The sequence below is a fragment of the Emydura macquarii genome, unplaced genomic scaffold (assembly GCF_026122565.2).
Source record: "Emydura macquarii macquarii isolate MOO-44397 ecotype Brisbane River unplaced genomic scaffold, CSIRO-AGI_Emac_v2 contig_1644, whole genome shotgun sequence".
NCBI classification, from domain to species: domain Eukaryota; kingdom Metazoa; phylum Chordata; order Testudines; family Chelidae; genus Emydura; species Emydura macquarii.
This window is the reverse complement of record NW_027131781.1, coordinates 27,321,792-27,345,531: the sequence shown is the minus strand read 5'-3', so window position 1 is coordinate 27,345,531 and position 23,740 is coordinate 27,321,792. Positions and strand designations below refer to the sequence as shown.

At 50.7% G+C, this 23,740-nt stretch overlaps 1 protein-coding gene across 1 annotated transcript in view; it reads right to left on the bottom strand.

Annotated features, from left to right (window-relative positions):
- Window positions 1–23,333, bottom strand: part of ZNF609 (zinc finger protein 609) — a 121,816-nt gene extending 98,483 nt beyond the window's left edge. The window contains exons 1-3 of the mRNA XM_067556028.1: window positions 23,223–23,333; window positions 20,718–21,413; window positions 1,472–2,350 (exon numbers count right to left, since the gene is read on the bottom strand). Of these exons, the coding sequence (XP_067412129.1) occupies window positions 1,472–2,218 (747 nt within the window). The 5' untranslated portion in view covers window positions 2,219–2,350; window positions 20,718–21,413; window positions 23,223–23,333. The remainder of the gene's footprint in view (window positions 1–1,471; window positions 2,351–20,717; window positions 21,414–23,222) is intronic.
- Between the last annotated feature and the right edge of the window lie 407 nt (window positions 23,334–23,740).

Sequence of the window (23,740 nt, the reverse complement as noted above, 5' to 3'; positions counted from 1 at the left end):
GGAGCTACTGATCAGGAAGAAAGGCCGCCATTTAGCTCCAGAGTCAGACGCGTTTTGTGCCAGGAGAAGCAACAAAATCTCAGCACCCGAGGCTGATCTGAAAGAGAACGGGGTAGTTTGTGGGCAATACCCACTCAGCCCCAAGCCAGCCCCGCCAGCTCACCAATGATCACCTCTACTCACTGCAGCAAGGGTAAGCCAATGCAAAACAGAACTGAACACGGAAAAATGCCCACAGCCACATACATATTGACGCCCATATGCTGACTATAGCAACAGGCACCACAAGGCCAATGTACAAACCGCAGACCTGGGTAGCAGGAGAACAAGGCCCCATCACCTCACACGGTGCTGCAGGGATCAGAGCAGGCCAACTCCAGCCTCTCTGCCACACCCCGGTACAGATTCTAGGCTCATTAACGCGTGCGTATGGAAATAGGTCTCCCCTGCTGCAACTGATGGAATCACAGAGAAATCAGTGTACACAGCAGATGTTGGGAGCAGCTCAACACCGGGTGAGCCCGCGCAGAGCACCCCCGGCCTATCCAGCGGCTCAGAGAGTCAGGCAGCCCCACTCAGCTGGGTGCTGCGGGCGGAACGGAGAGCGCGCAAGGCCCTACACCCAAATGCCCCTAGCCAAAGCAACCCACAAGCTGACCCCCCTTGTTACCAATTAACCAGGCTTGCCTGGGGGAGAAGCAGAGACCAGGGCAGCACAGAACCCATGTGGTCCCGTCAGCAGAGCCCACTTAGCTCCAGACCTCAATTACAGCCATTTGTCCAGCATCACAGGCCCCGGTGTATCCAGCAACGCAGTTCATGGCTGTGGAGGACTGCTGGGGAGCTAGAAGCTCAAGCCACCTCCAGCCCTGCCAACAAAGGAGGAAGCTAAGAGACGCATCCTCTTCTCAGCGACAAAAGACAAATTACATCCCACAGCGTGCGGCAAAGTACACCATGCCTTGATTGTAGGGAACAATCCTACACAGGCCCACGGGGTGGCGAGATGCTCTTCCCTCACCGTAAACACTAAGCTGAGGATGGGGGATCCAGAGAGGCCCATCTCGCAGAGGCTAAGGAAGGACAGCTCTTCAATGCACTGTCCATTTTAAAGAGGCCAAAACCGGCTTCCATCTCTGGCCCAGGGAGCCATTTCCTGGCCCAACACATATTGTTGGCAAGCAGCTTCCAAAATGCAGTTCTAAGTTCTCCTGTTCCCAGTTCCACCCCGTTACAGCTCACCAGAGCCCAGCGCATCACACGCAGCAAGTTCTCTTGTTTCTAGAGCCAGAGAGGCTCCCCACCTGTCCCTGCCTCCACCTCCTGCTGCTGAAGGGGGAGCAGTCCCGCTGCCTGCACCCACCACTCCACTGGAATGGGGAGAAGACATGGGGCTGCGTAGGCTGCCAGATCTCCATGGCAATGTCCCTCCAACCCACCCCAGCAGGCTGGCAGCTCGCCTGGCTCTTACCTTCTCCGATTTGACCTTTTTCGGCTGCCGGCACTCACTTTCCCCATCCTCCATCTCCGATTTAACTCCCAAAGGATTGAGCGCCGCTCCCGTGTCGATAGCTATACTCCCGAGCTGCTCCGCTGCAGCAGGTTCTGGCCCTGGGCCCGCATCATACTGTCCCACCCGCACAGCCAGGGCGAGAGGCTGCAGCACGCCGGGCTCCTTCTCTGACTGAGCCCCCACACCCTCACTCCTTTCCTTCTTGCTCTTGGACGAGCCACCCTCCTTCTCCTTTTTGGAGCCGGTCACGCTGCGAGACGCCTTGGCCGACTTCTCAGTGCCCTTTGGGACGACAGCAGCCACCAGGCCGCCAGAACTGACGCCATCCCCGGCGCGTCCCTGAACCTCCTTCTTGCCACTGGCCCCCTCGCCGGGAGCGAACAGAGAGGATGCTGGGGCAGGCTTGCCACTGTCCTTGCCACTTTTGCTCCTCTTGGATTTGGACTTGCCCTCCTTGCCCTGCGGGCCCGGCACCGGGGTCACAAACTTGATGTTATCAGGCAGCGTGGCCACGGCATTGGGCGCCGGCAGCCCCACCTCTTTGGAGCCCGACATTTCCAATTTCTGTTGGTCCTTCTCCAAGTCAGCGTCCAGGTCAATGATGAGGTTCCCTACTCCAATGTCCCACTCATCCCCACTGTCGTACGTCTCAACGGGGTTCGCATCCACTCCTTTCCCGCCGGAAGCTCCGCTGCTCAAGGACATCTTAGAGTTAACAGCCCACCTCAAGGTCCCAGGCTCTTCTCCGCCTCCACACCTTCCGGATCCCAGGCAGCCGCTGCAGCTATGTCCTCTGGCCTCCAGTGGTCAGGGTCTGCCCAGGTGACGGCATCATCGCTGGAAGGGAGAGCGAGAACAGGGGTTACACAGGGAGAACCAGAACAGGGGTTACACAGAGCGATGCGAGGAAGCCTGCTGGAAAGATGTTCCTGTGACGGGAACATGCACCTTCGCCACCATAGGGGCCCTCTAGGTACCTGCACCCCGCCACAGCCACGGGGAGCCTGACCCCCGCTTCCTCTCTCATACACGCGTCTGCACTCAATTACCAGCCCCTAGGAGCCCCGGGGTACAGCTGCCCGCACCTACCTTGTTTCACACTGAAGAAACACTCACCTTAACTTACACCATTTCAGAGACTGAAGCTGACTGGCAGGCCCCAAGGCCCGCTGTCCCCAGTCTGGATGCAGACAGGCACTTAGCCCCCCCCCGTGTGGGGTACAATCCCAAACACCCCCGCCTTCCAGCCCCCACCACAGACACTGCCTTAGCCAAGCTACCTGCCCCTTGAAACTCAACAGCCTGCCCTCAGGCTGCCCCAGCCCCATCACACAGCCCACGCCGTCACGCTCGCCCTTGCAGGGTCCCCACGCAAGGCTCTCGGAGGAGTCCCTAGCACTCTGGCTGTCCCCGTGGCAGCGGTCATCCGGCATCGCTTCCTCAATCAATACAGGCCCGGCCGGTCACAGCTCTCAGCTCCAACAAGACATTACTCACAGGCTCCCTGCTTGCCACTTCCCTCTGAATTATTGAGCTTTCCCCGCACGCAGCCTCCCCTCTTGTGCCCCGCAGGGGTGGGAGCGTCGATCGGTGCCGTGTGCCCTACATACGCTGCACAGCATGGGACTAGAGTCACTTACCAGGGAAGTTTAGTGCCCTGGTGGGAAACCGACATCTAACCTCCGAATGACCGGAGCCAGCGTCAGAGCCATCAGGATCAGCCGGGGCCAAGCGGCAGGGACTCGTTTTCCATCCCTGGCGCTCAGAGCTCACGTCAGATTTCCAGCAAAAGAACAGAAGGCATCAGCTCACTTTAGAGTTCCCAGGGACGCCTGGCCACATTTGAAAGCCACCACAATACTCAGCACAACTGACTGATCCGGAGAGGCCCACGGCACAAGAGGAGTGGGGGCTTCCAGGTCAGGACTGAGGGGCATTGGCAGATCTACAGCAGAGGAAGAGGGAGCCTTGGACTGGAATAGCAGGGGGGCTGCAGGTCAGGACTGAGGGGTATCGGCAGCACTACATAGGGACCAAGGGCTCAAACAGCCGTGGGGCCTGCGTATTTAAGGGGCACCAGTGGCACTGCCTGACGGAAGCTAGCACTCACGTGCCCACACTCTGCCGGCTCCCCCAGCCAGAGCTAGCGTCCTCTCCCTCACGTTCCCCATCCCCAAAGCAGACACACAGACCTTGGCGCTGGACATTTCCCTGGAAGCAATTATGTAGCAAGTGGGGAAAAGCACCGAAGTCACTCACGGAAAGTGGCTAGTGGCGACGGCATCATGAGCTGTAATTAACACATGAAATAGCGTTCGTGCCAGCAGCCAGGCTCTCGGCCCAGCAAACCCCTCTCCAGGATCTCCCCAGAAACCCTTGGCCGCCCCTCTCAATGCGGCCCTTCTCATTGTCCTCTTCCTCCTTCTGCCGAACACAGGGCCAAAGAGTCCTGGGGTTATTTATGAGCAACACTTCAAAAGCAGGTGACTTTAAAAAAACACATTCTTTTTTAAACCCCAGCAGGCAGGAGCCTGGAAAGCAGCTTCGTGGTTCATTTTCAGAGACACAAACACTGTAAAAATGCCAAGGATTCTTTCATCAGACGGGCTGCAGCAGCCAGACCATTTTCCATCTGTTCCCCCCAGCATCGCTGGCTCTGTGCACCTAACAATCCCCTCTCTGATAGGTCATTACAGACATTTTTAACCCCAGGAGCTAGGGACTAGCATGCGAGCTGGAAATGAAAAGCACTGACCTCTCGTTTCAATGGCAGAGAAAGTGCAGAACCAGGAGAACGCTGCACGCGACACTGGAGTCACTAACAGCTTTCAAAAGCCGCCATGCGTGTTCCTCCCTCCCTCTTCCCTTGCCCCAGCCCCCCTCCCCGGTAATCCACTTCCCAGCTTGGAGGGGGCACAACAGTCGACATCCTCAGCTCTGACCCACCAGCTGCTAAGATCTACCTGCCTCTCTGGAGCCACTCTCCCCGTCCATCCCTGCCAGATAGTGCCATTCCTGCTTTGTTCCTCCAGCTGAGATCACAAACAGACTGCTCCCTGCATGGATCAGCCTAGGGGAGGGACGGAAATGTGCGATGATCAATTCCCCTCACTCCCCCACAGCCACCCTCCAAAACAAGGAGAAGCTCTTCACATCCAAAGCAGCACAAAACCACCCAGTCAGCCCCCGGCCCCAACCCCTGGCCACCACAGGCTCTACGTGCAAAGAAATGCCTTTGTATCGCCAGCCCTCAGCCATTTCTTTGTCCAGATGCACGAGGCCGATAATGAATTTGATTGCCAAAGCTTTCAGGCCACAAAGGCCCCGCCTGGGGGTGCGATCAGCCCAAGGACAAGGGGCACAGGTATCTCCCCAGGGCACTTCAGAAACAACAACTGCAGTAACAGACCTTTGCCCAAATGCCTCCTTTCCTCCCACATGCAGAAGGCACTTGCTGATCAAGGTTTTGCTGCGTGATGATGGCTCATGGGCGCTATTGGTGAGATACAGACCAGCCTCCCTCAGGGTGCCCAATATTTACCCTACACCAAGGGCCTCTTAGACAGTTTGTCAGGAGTCCAAAGGACTCCACCTGATTTATATCCAGCAGACCACATAGTAGCTGTCCCCCCTCCTTTTGATACTGAGGTGCAGCCTGTAAAAACTACTAGACCCAGCATACAATGCTGGATATTGATGCAAGGATAAGGCAATGTAATCAGGGGCAAGCATTGCATGCTGGGAGCTGTAGTTTGCATGGCCATATTACAATAAGGACAGCACAGGTCATGGTGTACAATTCCCACTTGATTCACTTCTATGCTCCCTCAACTGTATTCTCAACGGTATTTTTAAATGCCTAGAACCTAGCAAATAGACCCAGCATCCGTAAATGTCCTCAAACCCCCACCTCACCAAACGGAAAAAGGGTTCGGGAACTCCACTAAGAGCCCAGAGAAAGAAGCCAGAGGAATGAGCAAAGGTTTGGAAAGTAAGAGATAAGGGTACATTGAGCCTGTAGAGGAGATGCAAGAGGAGACGGGGAGGTCAGAGAGTGCCATGGACAGAACAAGCCGGGACAGGCTGAAACGGCAGCAAGGAACATCCAGGAGGCAAGGGAGGAAAAACACAGTAACTCCGAGTGCCGTTCAGCCAATGAGCCAGCTTTAAAGGAGATGGAGACATCTCTCGCACTCCAGAGAGTCTACCCCACCATCTTACAACAGGGATGGTTTAGAGCCACTGCAGTAGGAGGAACTAGGCCACCCCGGAAAAGCAATTCACACAGAGCCTGAGATCCCTTTACACTATCCTGCGCACATCTCTTACCACATGAATGACTAAAGCAGCCCTCTCCATCACAGCACGATCATTCAGTCCCAATTTCTATCCTCCAGGTTCTAACTCAACCTTAGCCATCGGACGGGATGTGATTTGGTCCCACTCCAACAGAGCAAACCATAGAGGAAGAGCTGCCACCCCAGAGAAGTGGCTTCTCAGCTAAGCAGAGTATAACAGATTCAGTGTAGAGCTGGGAGGAAAACATGTGCAGCTTCCAAATGCCCCAAGAGGGTCAGGGACTCAGTGAGATCCACAGCAGGCAAGTAACTAAGAGCCATGGATAATTTATCTGCAGCAGCCTGCAAAGGCTGATCAGCTGGTGCCCAGCCGGGGCAGGTCTGCCCACCTGGAAATGATCTCTTTTTCAAGCTACACAACCCAACGCACGCTGTGCCCTCTGCCTCACGCGTGCAACACAAGGGACCCCAGTGAGATTGTACTAGGGTAATTAAAGGCAGGACTTGTCTCCCCCACGGAGAAAGAAGAGAAAACACCTGTAAATAAGGCAAAGCAGAGAACTTCAGGGGGCCCTGATCATGTCACCCCCCTCACATTGCGCTGGCTGATAACTGAATCAGATGACACAGAGAATTTCCAACACACATGCACTAGGAGACACTAACACAGCCTGTGGACACCCTTGCCATCACAGGGAACACAGCCTATGCTGACAACAGGTCCCGGCTGCAGCACTGTCCCCGCTTTGCGGCAGAGCAAGCAGTGCATGTCAGGACCTGTTCAGGAAGACTCCCATTACAACTTGATCCATTGATGCCCATGTTGCACAGCCCTTTGGTTCCTGGCAAGCTGCCCCCACTGGGTGCCCATCAGACACTCTGCCTTCTCTGGAAGAAGAAGAGACAGAAGGAAATCACAGAACCACAGAAAACACTGAAGAGGCTTATGCAGCTAGAACTCATCCGTCCGTCCCGCTGCCGTTGCAGTACTGATCCCTCCCTACACAAGAGAAAAAGCATGCGGTCACCTGTGAGGCTGGAAACTTGCCAACAAGGCATTTTAAGAGCCAGCCTGGAGCAGAGGTCCTCCAGGGAGACAGCTATCCACTGGGGAATGCTGCACAAATACACAGGGCCAGACATGAATAATTCAGCTCCATTTGGTACTGGAACCTCCACAATCCACATCTATGCACTGGGAAGGAGCCAATGTATTAGAGACAAACCGGAAAGTTCACTTTCCGAGCTAACAGCCACTGGCAAACACACCTAGAGAAAGCTATTCAAACAGAGCTAGGGAGCATTGCAAACACACCAGCACCAGGAGGAGAAGTAGGAAACTGCAGTAGCTCTTTGTGCTGAAACACACCCCAGCAGCTCCACTGCAAACCCATGGAGCCGGCCTTCCTTCTGAGCTGTTGCAGCAGAGCAAGAGGCAGAAAAACCTAAACAGGGAATGATTTAATGCCCAAGGGTGACAAAAACCAGGAGCAAGCTATGCCACAGGCATCAAGTCAGCCTGCCCACACATAAAGAGACTCTCTCCTACCCATGTACTCGAGTCTGCAGCGCTCCGGGATTAGCCTCTGGTGGCTTCCAGACATGACTGACTGCAGTTTTCACCCTGATTAACTTTCAGGAATGCCCGCAACGAGGAACAGCAACGACGACGGAAAATCTCCTGTGCGAGGTGTTTCCTCTGGCCAGGCGGCTGCCACTCTACAGCAGAGCAGAGGATTTCAAATCATTGCTCGCCCTCCCTGGGCCCGGTCCAAGACAGCAAACGTACCCATCTGCTCCAGAGCAGCCCCCAATGATAGGAGTGGGAGGTAAACCCAGCACTGGCTGGAGGGAGGGGTGGAATCAGAGGAGCAAAATCTCAGTCACAACAAAGTAAGAACTGCTGCTTTCTGCAGCGTTGCCCTGCACAGAACAAGCACCCCACCCAGCCCCACTGGTGCCCAGCTTTCCAAGTGGGACAATGCAGAAACACGAGAGGACGCTGAACTGCAGGCCTTTTCTCCCGCCATATACTGCTGGCAGCCAGCCTACAGCCTTCCCCATACGCTGCCTCTACACAAGATCCCTTTTTGTTTCCTTTTACGACTAAAGAAACTCAAGAGGGGACGCGCCTTCCTTTCCAGAGCTGCAGTGCTAGCTCTCTGCTCTCGACTTCTAACGCTACCTCTGTAATCCCCCAGCCTGGCTTGTTTGGGTTGGATTTTCTTTTTTTTTTTTTCCCTTAAACAACACTCATGTCATTTTTGTAGATTTCTTTTAAAGATATTCCTTTCTCCCCGCCCCCTCTCTCTAGCAATGAAAAAAAATGTTGAACGAGAGCCAGCTGGCACGCACAAGAGGAGACTGAGAAATCTGCACAAAGGAGCTTCCTCCCTCACTTGCTGCTTTCAGCTCAAGAACAGTGCAGGGGAGGGGGTTCTGCTCTCCCCCACACATCAGTCAGGCTGGAGCAGACAAAGGAGATTTACCATCACACCGCGGAGAACTGCCACCCAACTGGGGTAGGTTTCCTGAATCACGTTCACACCGTGGGAGTACAAGATCTTCCAAAACACACTGAAGTCCAGGGTTTCAAAACACACTGTTAAATCTGGAATTAAGCAAGGTTTGAATGGAAGAGCTAGCAGGTCACTTTCTTTTCCTCATCATGCAAAAGACCAGGGGCCACCAAAGTTTGCCCAACCGTGGGCCAGGCTGGCAACCTGCCAGGAGCAGAATGCTGCACCCACTTTGAAAAAAATGGAGCCACCCTCCTGTTTTAATGGAGGTGCACCCCCATGAAGACTACAGGTCCCAGCATGCAATGCAGCCAGATCCTTTGGCTAGAAGTAGAACAATGCATGCTAGGACCTGTCCTTTCCACAGGCTGCACCTTTGTATAGTGAGTAATCTGACCTTGGACAGCATGTGGATCATGAGCCATTCTTGGGTCTTCTTTGTAATACAATGAGATCCTAGAATGAAAGGCATTACAGAAGTGCAGAATATGGCATTACTGTATCCCTTCAACTCTGATTATAAGCAGCTCCTTGACAAGGAGCAGCAGATAACTGGAAGCAACTGGAGGTGTGGGGGGGAGACAAAGACCAGCATAGTCATTCTGAGAAGGCCTTGTCTACATATGGATCACTAGGCTGCTTTGGGGAAAAAACCACAGCTAAGCCTGCTATGATGTTCGGGGGAGCTATAAGTTAAAACTTCCACCTGGCATCAAACGGTGTTGGACATACACAAACAAAAAATTAATGCAACTTGAAGCTGAGAAATCCAGCATCAAAAGTCACAAAATGCAGAGTTAAGGTAAACACTGAACCTTGAGTCCACCTCCCGGGTTTATAACTTTCAAATATAGCCTTTCCTGACAACCATGATCAATTGCATCCATACGAAGAGGAATTTCCTATTAAACACCAAATACAGTAACATACAGTATACACGGCCTTCAGACCTGGCCTGATTTCAGAACTAGCCTGGGCTAAGTTTCAGAAAAAGCTTAGGCAGATTATTTTAAAACTCTTTGCTTGTTTATATTAGTTTGTTTAACTCCAATGCCAAACGGACATTCGGGAGAGAGAATATCCTGGTTAAAGATTGCAACGCACATCCCCACTCTCCCTCATCCCTTTAGGTGAGGTCCAAGAACTCTCAAAGTACATCCCCCCGTCCCCCCAGAAATCTTCCAGCAAAACCAAGGAAGACCAGTCTTGACATTTCTGAGCTAAGAACTAAAGTAGGAGTTAAAAACACACACACACCCCTACCCCTTCAGGCCTTTTTTGAAGTAGCAAAACTGGCGCAAACTTTCCTTTTATCCCTCAGCAGGTCACTCTTAATGTTGCCTTTAACTTGAGTTCCTGGCCCAGAATTTTTTTTTTTTTTTTTAAAAAGGAAAGTTGCTACTGGAATTTATAATTCTTTAGATTTGCAAACATTTGGCTTCGTTGTCACTCAAGCCCTGGAGTTTTTGACCAAAGCCTGTGTGTGTACTGAACAAAATACACCTTTAAACCTTACCTGGCAATCAGCACAGCAGAAAACCAGAGCTTTGCATCTCACATGTATTAACACCTAACTAAAACGTCATTTAACCACTTGGCACTAACTAAATTCATTCTCAAGCAGAATTTATGCTAATATTGACACAACTGAGCAAGAACCATCTTCATTCATGATATTTAGATTAAATCAATTTTACAGCAGATTTTCCAATTAAGAAGGCATCAAATATTATATTATTTATATTATATACTTTATATCTATACAGCACCATTGAACGTCAACAGCCTGTAGGGTGGAGGATGACAGCTAAACAGTATAAAGAACATTAGTACAATGACAATGGGGCAAACACCTGCTCTTAGTAAAAGCATCATATGCTCCAATATCCACAAAGAGGGGCATCCACTTAAAATATCATGTTTGAAGAGTCCCTACAGTAACTATATGCAACACAGATTATCTGGAGGAGAACGAAGGGCTGAGCCAATCCATAAAGATTTGAACCTATGGCTCAAAAGAAATGGAAGGAGAATATTTCATATCCTGTGTTTAGGCCACTAAGTTCCACCCACCAGGAGGGCCTAAAAACTCCATCTCTACTCTCGATAACTTCTCATTTTCTTTCTAAATCAGCTTTTTTTGCTGAAGGAAGTGCTTCTTCCAAACACCCCCGCCCAATCCTTCCCCAAGACTCCTCGCTCCCCTTGAAGCTCTAGGGAAGGCAGCAGAGCAGGGATCACTGATCCTCCAAGCTGCAGAGATGGCTAACAGCATCTCTCTAGCTCTTTCCATTTTCAAAATGCTGTAGGAATGTTAACCGCCTACTGCCCACAGACCGCCCTGCCCTGGTAAGTACCATCATCAGTTTACAGAGAGGAAGACAGGCACGCCCAGAGGTTAGGTGACATGCCCTAGGTCACATTGCAACCCGATGTCAAAACCAGAACATGAGCCTCATGACTGCTGGGGCCATGCCTAGCCCAACCCAGAGTGCCTCCCAAGCAGCCCCACACTGCATGCCACTCACTGGCCCTAACGTCAGGGGAGACACAAGAGATGCCCCTCCCAGGCAATGCAGGGTGCAATTTTGGGGAATCTCCCACTGGATCCCGCTACAACACTGACCCTCTCCACTAAGGCTGGCTCAGAGGGCTGGCCCACCACTATCCGTGGCAGGGCAACCAGACACCCCAAGCCAACACACGAGACAGCTAGTAAACCTAGCGCCATGGGTGTGCCTGAGACCTAGGTCAGTAGGTATTCACAGCTCCATTTCGGAGCAGGACTCAGGAGAGCCACACGCTAGCAAAGCAGCAGCGAGGGCTAGAGGTGGATCAGGCAAACCTAGTACACAGGAGAACTGTGCTCTAACCCCATTTTGACAGTCACTCTTCTGTCACCCTGGAAAAGTCACATCCCTTCTCAGGCCTCGGTTTTCCTGTCTGTAAAACAGAGATGAGCAAAAGCTCTATGAACGGTTCATGTGGTTGAACTCTAAATATTGTGTCTGCACACCTGACGGCTAACACCTCGTTAGCAGTCATGGCAGCCCTTGCCAGAGGCCTAAGCTTGTACGTGGTCATTTAGCTGTAACTATTTCTCCACGTAGACCAGTGTCCTCTTACCATGCCTGTCCTCTGTAACTCATGTGGCCAGTCCTCCTTTCTAACACACAGAGAACCAGGAAAATATCCCAGAGTGCCCTGCCCACGTGCTGCTCTGCATGCCTGCCCTGCAAGCACTCTAGCCCCAGACAAGCACAATGGGATAGGCCCCGCAGCACTCTGTCTCCCACCCAAGCACAGTAGGACTGTTGCCCAGGTTTTCCCATCACACATTGATACAGGCAGTTAGGTAGCGTAGTAGGTGCAGGCAGGCAGGCAGGCAGGCAGGCAGGCAGGCAGACAGACACTGCTGCGATGGCACAAAAGCTGCCGGGTGAACACAATCTAGACAGTGTTAACTTGTAACCAGTTAAGGTGACTGACTGTATTAGACAAGTTAGTACCCATATTACAGTGATCGCCTGCACCAGTGCAGATGCACTAGTGTAGACAGGGCTCAGACGTTTTACCAGGGTGTCATGGAAAACTGCTCGCTTACCAGGCTGTAACGTATATTTTTAGCTCCACTGCCCTCTACCTGGTTACAAGGTCACTGTTAAAAGCCGCATTATGGACACAGCCTGACAACACATTTGAGCAAACTCCCACAACTGCCACCCGGTCCCAGCTGAGTCTCAGTGAAGTCTTCAATAGGGACGCATGGGACGAGGTTCGCTTTTCACTCTCTCGCACACAGACAGAAATTGAACTGCTGTTACTACAGTGATTTAACAATCAATCAATCAAGTTGCACTGTTTGAAAGGATCAGGAGCAGATGAGAAAGGGAAGTGTGATAACCAGGATCGGGGGATCCCCATAATCACAAGCGAGGGGAGGGGGAAAAGAAGAGCTCCAAAGAGGTAATAAAAGGCCCCATGAAGCCAGTGGGCACAAGTGACAGCGTGGAAGTTGGCAACGTACTGGGAGAAAAAGCTCTTCGGTTTTCCCTGCTGACTGAATGTCTTCAAGACACCTGGACAAACAAATACACATCACTCAGGGAGTCACAGACTTTACATCTCAGCTTCGCCCTGCCTGGCATTAGAGCAGGGAGGGTGCTGACTGGGGGTGACCAACTAGGCTCTTCCCACCTTTAATTTATGGGATTCTTAGGGCAAATAGCAATCTTACCATGAAAAACCTGCCCTGTCAGCTCCAGTCACCTTGGCAAGATACAGGGCTCGTTCCAAGCAGGCTGTGCTCGGAAACTGCAGTTAGGTCAGCTCCCACTGCCTGAGGGAGAGAAGGGGGAAGGAAGACAGAAGGGGTGGGGGAGGTGGGGCTGGTCTGTGATCATAATAGCGACAGTAATTAGAGTGTTTCCAAGTGGCTAGTGGAGTTGTTCCCCAAGCAGAGGACTCCAGCGGGGGTGGGGGAAGGGAGGGCCACGGATAAAGCAAGCATGCCTCAGTGAGCACCGCATTCCGGGAGCAAGCAGTTTGGAGTCCACCGACTGGCGGGAAGGGAAACGTGGCAGGGGAAGTTTATTTCTAACTTCAAAAGCTCATCACCCAATGCAGGGAAAATAACTGGATTGATCCAAATGAGTCACGTGAACGGCAAAGCAATGGCTTCCAGCCACCGCTCTGCTTTGATCCCAGCCTCAGAGTCAAGTAGCACAGGCCAGGCACGGTGCAGACAGCTGCAGCGCAAAGAGCCCCAGACTGCCCTGAGAGTGACCTCTCCACTGCCCTGATGGCCTGCCCCTCCCAATAGGTCCCAGGCCTGTGTCTGCCTGTCTCACACTAGGCCTCTCAATCTAGCAGACAGGCCGGATTCTAAGCCTCCGTGGGGAGACAACAAATGCACAGCACGGACAGCCTCAAATGATTTAGCAGAAACGGAAAATGTCTCCGAGTCCAAAAACCGAAGGAGCTGCCACTTCATCTACTAATGCCCTTAATTCCCCTCATTCAATAAGCAATTAGTGCACCTTGGCTAACGCTAGCTAGCGCTTCATTTGCAGGAACAGAACGCACCCTACATTACCTGCACTCGTGATCTCTCTTGCTGTCAAGTGCCAGCCCAGGAGCAGTTTAGGAGAGGCCAATCAGTCCGGACAGGCAGGAACAAATCCGAGTGTAGGGAATACTAGAATGCAAAACCCCGTCAGCAATTTTTTAGGGAAGGATAATAAATAGGTGTATTTTATAGATTAATAAAGCACATTTGAAAAGCCATGATATACATCAGATTCTTGCTAATTCACACTAATGACCCATTGAAAATTACAGGATTTTGTGAATTAGCAAGCACATAGAGGAATACAAAAAAAAGTAAGGATAATGCATCAAAATGTACTTTGCTCATTTATTTTGTTAGCTGCAGTTCAGTTTCAATTACTCTGGGTGCTACTACAAATGCTAGGAAAGGTTCTGTGTTAGGTTTTGCAAAAATAATGAAATCTTCTCAACAAGAAACCTCACTACAGCATCTGCTACTAAATCTTTGGAGAGAGATCACTAATTCTTGTGCAGATTAGCAAGGTTTTACCCTAGAACAGTATTCAGAGTAGCACTACGGAATTAAGTCTGCAAGACGAATCATTAGATACCCCATTTTCACTCATTTGAAAGTTCGCAAAGAATTGTTCATTTAAGACTAAAACTGCCCATTCTTTAAGTCCCATAACAGAAATAAGATTCTGAAGTAGTTTTGAATAAAATCCTTCCATCTACCTGAATTACCCAAGCAGAAAAATATCTCATCTTTAAAAAACAAAAAAGATAACACATTACACACACTCAAACTGCACAGGTGGTCAGTTTTCAATAAGAACCGAATCACTGCATGCAAAGACAAAATAACTAAATTACAAAGTTACAGGATGACAAAAGCACTGTATAAAATATATTAATGTTTCCAGCTCTTTAACGGCTTAGGTGTATAGGCCCTGATAGAAATACAGTGGTTGTATTTAAAATCTGATGCTGCAAAATCACTCCACATCTTGACGGTGCTGTAGGCAGGGAAGGAACAAAAAGAGTCCTTTGGGGGAGGCGGGGGGGGGGGGGGGGGGGTGTTCCCGCTAATAAAAGGAAATAAAATGCAAAAAAATTACCAATTTAAAATCCAAAAATCAGGATTCTCAGACAGGAACCTTGACTGATTCACAAATACTATTTTCAACTATTGCTTGATTTGGGTACAGAAGATAACACATAGTATACATGGATGCAGCTGAGTTAACATTGCTTTTGACAACTAAACTTCCAGGTTTCTTGGCGTTCAGATCTGAAACTTTAACACTGCTTTAGGTTTCTGCAATATATAATCCTCTCTAGACACACAAGCAGCATGATACTTAGATATCTAAATTAAATGTGCATAATCGTATCAGTAAAAAAGGAAGGCCATACACTAAAACGAAGGCACAAGAGTGGGAGCGAGGACTCCTGACTTTACATGCATCTTTGGGAATAAGTCACTTCATCTCGGTTTCTCTATCTGTAAAATAGGGATAACCCTACTTTTCCCATTCCCTCACTTCAAAGCAGTGCTGGGAGGTGGACTTCATTAATATTTGGAAGATGCTAGGAAATACAGATTAAGAGCTGAATTTCATTAAACCTGTGGTTTATATCTTGAATTAAGAATTAAACAACAAGCTTGTTTTTGGAACGTGCCCACTTCTGGTTATAGGGGACGACCTCTCTTGGTTCCACCCAGAATGGCTTGTTCCACTTTCACCAAAACACCGGGCTGGAATGCATTTTTTTCTGAAGATCAAGCAATTGGAGGGAATGGCTCAACACAACACATTTCAGGCAGGCAGGCAGGCACTGTTTTCTTTGACTGGCGGTTTGCTGGGGCAAGGACCATGTCTTTACTTGCATTCCCACAGCACCCCACAAAATAGAGCCTTGATACTGATCTGGGCCTCTGGGTGCTGCTGCTGCAATGTCAGGAATAACAGAGACACAGATTTGGACATTTTCTCCTGCAGTTACACTTCTTCCAAGTGGCCTTTCAATGCTGATCTCGGCAAGGTTCCAGGTCTGTCAGGCCCTTCAGCTTGTACCATCACAGTGTTCAGTGCATCTGAACTAGGCTGCAGTCTCCTCTGCATCAGGAAATTAGGTCGGTATAACGACGTCGCTCAAGGGTGTGAAAAATCCACACCCCTGAGTGACATAGTTAAACCAACCTAACCCCCAGCGTACACAGCACTAGGTCAATGGGAGAATTCTCCCATCAACCTAGCTACCGTCTCTCAGGGAGGTGCAGTACAAGAGAACCCCTCCTGTCGACGTAGATAGCACACTTCACTTAAGTGTTACAGTGGCACAGATGCAGCTGCGCCGCTGCAGTGCTTTAAGTGTAGACAGGCCCTGCATTTCTCAGCTAGACTGGGAGCAACGTGGTGAAGGGACCAGGTCTCCCTTACAGCTTTACACCACAGAGCATATTTCAGAGCTCACTAAGTATCCCCCTCCTGTATCTGTGAAACACCACAAGACCCGCCACGATGAGCACTATTGGAGAAATCACTAGTAACGATACCAATAGCGTTTCAGTTCAGACAGCACTTTTCGCAGAGGTCACTGCAAGCCCTGAAGACACAACAGCAGATCTTGCCACAAACAGCTGCCAACTCTATTCCTCATCACAATAAGCCTTTGTGAGTTACACCAAAAAGCGCAGTACAAGAGGAAAGCAGTAGATGGGAACTTGGACTGTTGTAGTAGGAACAAGCGCTTACGGGCATTAAAGAGGGGAGTGGCGGAATGGCTCAAAGGTTAGGAAAACATCGGTCCATATCTCCTGATGAATCCCCAAAGAGACGCCTGAAATCTCCCCTTCAACTGGGAATTGCCATGTAATCGACAAACTTGTAAAGGAAACCTTGCTCAGCCAAGCTAGAGACAACAGCTACACAAAGACTTTCTGTGCAAGGCTTTCAGCGGAGCACCCTCCGTTGCAGACAAGCATTCACCCCACTCTGGCCCAGGCCTCCTGCACCACCGCTCTGCAGGTCAGCCAAAGCCTGCCCTTCAGGGTGTGCAAGCAGCTGCTCCCACTGAAACTGCCACCAGCAGGCCTCACCTCCCTTTGTCAGGGAACAGGCATGTGATTCGCACAGTGTAAACATGTGCCCACAATCTTCTCTGGGCAGGGCTGTTTCTAATGCCAGATAATCCTGCCACAATGAGGACTGGAGCGTAAAAGCCTTAAAGGAAGTAGCTGTGCACACATTCCACATGTTGCATCTCAGAAACAGTGCACCTGGAACCATAAATACGACCATATTTACATAACACTCAGTAGTAGAGGGACAAAGAGACTTAATCCAGTATATGTAATATTCCTGTTACACTAGTGGCCAGAGACCCAATCAGCATCAGAGACCCACTGGGCTAGGCATGTGCAAACATACATGGAGACGTAGTCCCTGTCCTGAAGAAGTTACAGAAACCCAGGCTCAAGACTGCCAAAGCACAAGGTCAAATGAGACATAAATTGGCTCAGCTCAGTCTGGTTCTCTGCTGAACATTTACTGAGAAGCACAGTGGGCAGCCAGATGTATCACAGTTACACACAGCCACTGAACCCAAAACACACAACTACAGTCTCAGGCCACCACAAGAGACCTAGCTCTGCTGTACACTTAGGGACAGAATCCTGCTCTCAGTTGTCACACGTATATCACTCACCACACAACCAACATGCTCCACGTCAGCCCAGCCACACAGCTCAGATATTGTAGGGTTGCCCATAAGTAAGTACTGCCTTAGTGGTGGGTTTCCAGGAGGGAGGAGGTATTAAAAGGGAAAACAGCACTGCAGCATGTAGAGAATTTGAAAAAAAAAAAAGCAATACAGACACTGCAGCATATTCTCAGGCAAAACTGGTCCACATTAAATTTGACCTTTCTCAACAGAGTCCCATTAAAGTTTCCAGCATATTGGTGGGACGGTATACTCCTATATACTGCTATCACCCATCACACTGAAGAAAGGTGCACACAGAGAATAAATCAGATTCTTAATGAACACTGGCCCGTACTCTCAAAGGTCATTTAACTCATTTTATTGCATGCACTTTGTTGTCTGCACATGGTCTGTTTGATGGCTCTCATGCAATGGGCTTCATACTTCACTACATAGGTATTTCTCCCTATTCTTCCATAAAAAGACAATCTTAGGTGGATTAACGATTGAAGAGAAATAAATACTTTAAAGACAGAGTGGGTTTCTCCCCGGGGCCAGGAAGTACATGAAAATGAGTGCATGACACATACAGCCAATATTCAGGCTGGGGGAAGCATGAGGGGACCCTGCCACCCCATAATCCAGTGGAGAAGGAGCTGTCCCTTTTGCTATATTCACAACTGCTGCTGCCCTTGTCTGGGACATTAATCCACACAGCAGCACAGGCCCCATCCCGTGACACCGCCTGCAAAAAGCAGTGTTTATTTCCTAAATGAATGGAAGAGAAATAGAAAAGTGCATGTGTGTAAGACAGACGTGTCTATGCGTGCTCACACATATAGCATGTAAAACTGAATAAGGAGCAGTTCAAATGACAGCCATGTAAAGATGCGTAAAATCCAAGACGTGGACAAACAACAGAAAGCATCCCACTTGGGATAGTCCTGCTGTATCCTGGCTAAACTCTAGTTCCGATCATTACAGCCTGCCCGCTGATTTTCTCTGGTGGTTTTAACAGATATAGCATTCTTATCCTAAACTGTGCAATCCTAAGCAACTGACGTTTTCCACCCTAGAAGTGGCAGTACTTCAAGGGTGCATATGGCTCACTTCCCACATCTTATATCCAACCACAGAGATTTTAGGAGGTAAATGAGCATCTGAGGATGGAAGTGGGGAGAAAATGGTGAAGCATTACTTTATTAAAATGCTTTCATTTCAAAGCAGGTAACATTTTGCTTGTAAATTACACTGTAAGAAAGCTAAGCAAGAAATAGGATTGGATTTTCCAAATACTCTGTAAGGTTACATACAGCCAACAAAGAGCTAGAACGATGCAGCATTACCCTGTGCCAGAGTCACTGTACAGAGCATGGAAACCGGTTTTTATCAATACATCCAGATAGGCAAGACTATAGAAGGGAATCTCCTGTCCCCCACAGTGCCCTGTTCCCATTGCAAGGCTAGCCACACAACGGCCAGCTGTGCCGAGCAGGTGATTCAGCACAGACAGTGGCACTGGCGTCCTTACTCTTCTGAAAAAAAATGTGCTGATGAGATCTTCATTGTCCCTTTCAAAAAAAAAAAAATCTGTGTACAACCTCTCGACCAATGGCAAGAGCCTGCCTGGTACAGGGACAAAATGGCCTGCTGGGAGGCTCTTGAGATGGAGCAGAGCCAAGTCTCACAGAAAGACTTGAACCCATGACCTTCTGTGTATATACAATGGGTGAGTGAGAGAGCACGGCTTTATCTCGGGAGCAGCATTTCTCCTCACCCCTCCACTTCACTCAGCTAAACGCAGACCAATCCCAGGACAGCCAGTTTGTTCCTCACGACAACCCAAACTGGTGTCACCCAGAGACATTTGCCGTTGCTTCTGCAATCGAAAAATGAAAATAACCCCACTTGGCAGCTGGCCCCAGAGCAGCCAAGATAAACCCTGCACAGGTTACATTCCAAGCCCAACTCTTCCTCTGGCCAGGGACCAGTCTACTGTCGGGCCCTGCCGCATTCCAGAGAACAAGAGACGACAACTGACGACAACATTCACACGCAGTCCAGTTCTAGGTACCTACCACTCCCAGCGTTCCCCTGCCCCCTTCCAGATGGAGGCCATGCCAAGCAAGCCGCTCCAGTGGCCCAGCACGCTCCAGGAGGAGGCTTCAAACAACAGCAGCACCAGGGCTCCAAGGACAGTTACTAGCACTTCCCTGAACAGCCTAGCAATGATAACAGAGGATCAAGGGACAGGATCAAAACTGCCTTTAATTAAGGGCAGCTAAGGCAATCTGAAGTGCCTTGCCTAGGGTTGTGACACACAGATGCCACTGCCTCTGGCGCCCAGGAGAAACAGTGTTTGGAGAGGCAAGATTTTTTCCCACATTGACTGTTTGCATTTCAGTGACGAGTCTCTTGGAGAATTTAATTCTCTGTGAGCTGTGCTGAGAAAATCCCCCAGAAGGACTCTGTCCTTTTCCCCTCTGCGAGCCCAACGCTGAGAACCTGAAATTGCTGTGGGCTGCTGTCTGTCTCGCTTTCTCACACACACAACACGAACCCACACACAGAGGTCAGATGTTCTTCCTCCTCATCAAGCATAGGCCCAAGGGGAGAGAAGGAAATCAGTCTCATCAGAAAGCACAGCGATCAAACCCACATTGCAAATAAAGGAAATGGAGAAAGCTGTGGTGCCAGCACAACGCCCGGAGGCTAGGAGCCTGCCAGGAGGCAGCCTGGCACAGGGCACCACAAACCTCCCCAACAGACAGTGCACTTGCTTCCCCAAGTTCTTCATTCCCGCCAGGGCAAGGAGAGGGATGAAGCATTTGGGCAAAGAAGGGAAAACCAAACCCGCTGTGATCTGAGATCACTCTCCCAACCGCCCTGCCAGCCGTGTCTGCCCTTTGCCCTCATCCCTTCCCACTCCCCTGCTCCCCGAATCCACCATGGTCACAGTGCCTGCTCCAGCCAGCGCCACCACACACCTTACACTGGGGCTGAGTGTCCCGGGCCCCACATCCAGCCAGGACACAGCACCCTGCCTCCAGCTCAGGATCTGTCCCCTCCCTGGCCCTGCCCCCCAACCCACATCCTGCCCCACCCTAGCACTAACCCTGCCCCACATCACCCGCCTGTGACCCCTCAGACCCTAACAGCCCCATGACACCCCCACCCCAGCGCACCCCAGCAATCCCCCCAGCCCAGCCCCCAACTCACTGAGTGGGGCGGGGAGGGCAACAAACAATGGCAGAGGGGCCCTGGGCCCCCGCCGCCCCCCCACACCACGAGGGCTCACGCTAGCGGGGGGTCTCGGCCCCCGCCACACCACGGGGTGGGTCACGCTCCGGGCCCCTCCCCCCACAGCACCGTGGGGGTCACGCTCCACGGGGGGTAAGGTCCCAGCCCCCCCCCCCACACACACACCACCGGGGGGTCACGCTTCGGCCCCCCCACACAGCACCGTGGTGGTCACGCTCCGCGGGGGGTCCCAGTCCCCGCCCCCCACACCCCCGGGGGGGTCACGCTCCGGGGCCGCCCCACACCACCGGGGGGTCGTGCACCGCGGGGGGTCCCGGCCCCGCGGGGGGGTCACACTCCGGGCACCCCCCGCCCCGGTCTCGGACTCACCCGGCTCCGGTCCCGTCCCGGGCGCTCCCCTAAGTCTCCTCCATGGAGCCGCCGGGCTCCCAGCGCCGCCGGCTACGGGCCCGGGGCCGCCGCCATCCCGCCGCACCGCACCGCACCGCGCCGCGCTCCGTGCAGGCCGCTCCGCGCGTCCGGCCGAGGGTTCTCAGCGGCCGCCGCGCTCCGGGGCGGGCTCGGCTCAGCGCGCACGGCCGGGGCGGTGGGACCCGGAGCGCGGAGTACGGATCTGGAGCCGCCGAGACTCACTGAGCCAGGCGGAGAGAGCGAAAACCCGGAGCGCGGAGCCGCAGTCAGCAGCAGGAGGCAAGGGAGAAAACCTGGAGCCGGGAGCCCCGCGCAGACAGACAAACAGACAGAGAGGGACGCACAGGGTGGGTCCAGCCCCAGGGCGAGGGAGGGGAGCAAGGAGGCAGAGCCCCAGAGGGGGCCGGGACAAACCCCAACACTGACCCAGACTGGGCAGGGATACTGCCCAGAGAGGGTGGGGCTCCCATTAGGACCCCCCCACACACACACAAGGAGACAGAGAAACCGGCTCCAGCAAGACAGGGGAGAGGGGTAACACCCATGGTATGGAGACAGACAGAGGCACAAACCCTTAGATAACATCAGCAGGAAGGGGACCAGAGAGTCCACACAGGCAGCTCTGCACAGACATGGGGGGAAACCATTGCTGAGCTGAAAAGAGAAATGAAGACAACCATGGCAGGGTCGGAAGGGTGGTGTGGTGGAAATAGCAAGCCAAGAGACCTGCATTCACATCCCAGTTTAGCCTCTCAGTTCTTGTGTGATCTTAGGCAAATTACTAAATTCTCCCTCTGTAAAACAGGCATGACACTTCCTCCCCACCTCCAACGTCCATTAACAACTGTGAGGCTCTCTGGCACTACAGTTAAGAGGGCCATATTGGATAGATAGGTAAGCTGTGAGATGGAAATTGTAAGAGCAGATTAGCTAAAGACATAACAAAACCAGAAATTCTCTGAAGGAAATCAGCCTCTTCAGTCCATTATAATTTGTTGAAGGACTCCACAAAGCAGAGGATACAGACGAGCTAGTAGATCTTATTTGGACTTCCAAAAAGCTTTTGCTAGAGCTCTTCAGAAGAGGCTATTAAAGAAATTAAGTAGTCCAGGGGGGAGCATATAGTTCTGTCACAGATCGTAAACTAGAAAGAACAAAGAAGAACAAAGCATCTTTATGCCGATGATTCACAAATCTCGCTACTCAGGACTTGCCTCCCTTCATCCAAACCAAAATCATGGTCTTTTTCACATGGATATCCGGTCACCCATTGAAACTTAACATGGTCAGAATCAAGCTCCTGATATTCCTAAACCCACCCATTCTCTGTCATCCACCATCCTCCATGTCACTCAGGACTGTTGTCTTGGCTTCATCTTTGACTCGTCCATTTATTTTGACCCACACAACCAGGCCGTGTTTAAACCATGCTGTGTCTTCCAGCATAACATCACCAAAATCCAACCTTTCCTCTGTGCCCGTTCTGCCAAAATCCTTGGCCAAACTCTGATCATCTTGACTATTGCAGAGCCATGTATTAGACTCGTCTACATACTCCCAGTTTGCCTCCCTCAAGTTCATTCTAAATACCACCACCAGGATCACCTTCCTGGCCCATCACCTTGACTACGTCACTCCCTCTTCGTGTTGTCTCTCCCTTTAGCCTCTGCTTTTGGAGCCCTTCATAATTTAGCCCAAAAAACCTAAAACTGGATGTAAGATCCACAATTTTAGCAGTGAGAGTAATCAACCATTGGAACCGATTGATATATTATCTAGGAATGTAGTAGTGAAGTGGTAAATTCTTCCTCACTTGTAGTCTTTAAATCAACTAATATGTAGGACTTTTGTTAAGTGCTTTGAGATCTATGGGTGAAAAGAAGTCAGTGTCATTTTACAGATGGGGAAACTGAGGAATGGAGAGTTGAAGTGACTTGTCTCAAGTACCTCAGCAGCAGATCCACAAATAACACCCAGGTCTCCTACGTCCAACTTCAATTCTCTAGTCACTAGGCCATATTGTCTCCCTCCAAATTGGGAGTCTTTCTGGAACACACACATTCTAGATCAACCACAAGATACTGTGCTTGCTGCAGGAATTAGTAGGTGAAATTCTCTGTGCTGGAAATCACAATAGAGGTGGTTATGCCTAGTGGTCAGAGCCATGCCAGTTGGGCCTAGTGGTCAGAGCCAGGAGTCCAAAGTAGAGTTAGAGCAAGGCCTGAGTGAGAGCAAGGCTGGAGCAGGACTAGGAACAAGGTGGGGACAAGACGAAGGCTGCAGAAGATTAAGGCTTGAGGCATTTGTTGCCACTGTCAGGCAGGAGGAAGTTCCAAGTCCTGGAGTGACATTGAGCAGACTGAGTTACTGCTCTTCCTGTGAGGCTTAAATACATGCCCCGAGAGTCACCAGACCAGCTCCTGGCTCATGGACTGGCTGGAGCCTAGCACAGGAGTGACTCACCTTACACTCTGGCCTGTATCATGCAGGATGCCAGATTAGATGGTTATAATGATCCCCTCTGACCATCAAATCTATTAATATTGCAATCTGATGGCACGTCCTCATTTTCAACAGTTGTCAGTTCTTCTCACCCTATCTCCAAATGGTAAATATGGCAGAAATAGAAAGAGCTTGGGGTAGGCAACAAAACTGATGACACATGAAAAGACTTCCCCTATGTGAAGAAAACAGAAATATTAGGATTATTTTGATTAGACAGAAAATAAGTAAGAAGTGAAATTATAATTGCCTATAAAATAATGATTAGAGAAGGTCAGCTGGGCACTTTCCATTATCTTTTCTCCTCATACAAGAACAAAGATAAATTCAATGAAGTGAAGAGGCAAAAATGTAAGACTGCTAAGGGGAAAGACAGTTTTACACAACACAATTAACGCGTGGAACTCACTGCCACAGTGAGGCACAGAACTTGGCAAGTTCAAAAATAGATTGGCTAGTGAGAACATTCAAAGTCAATT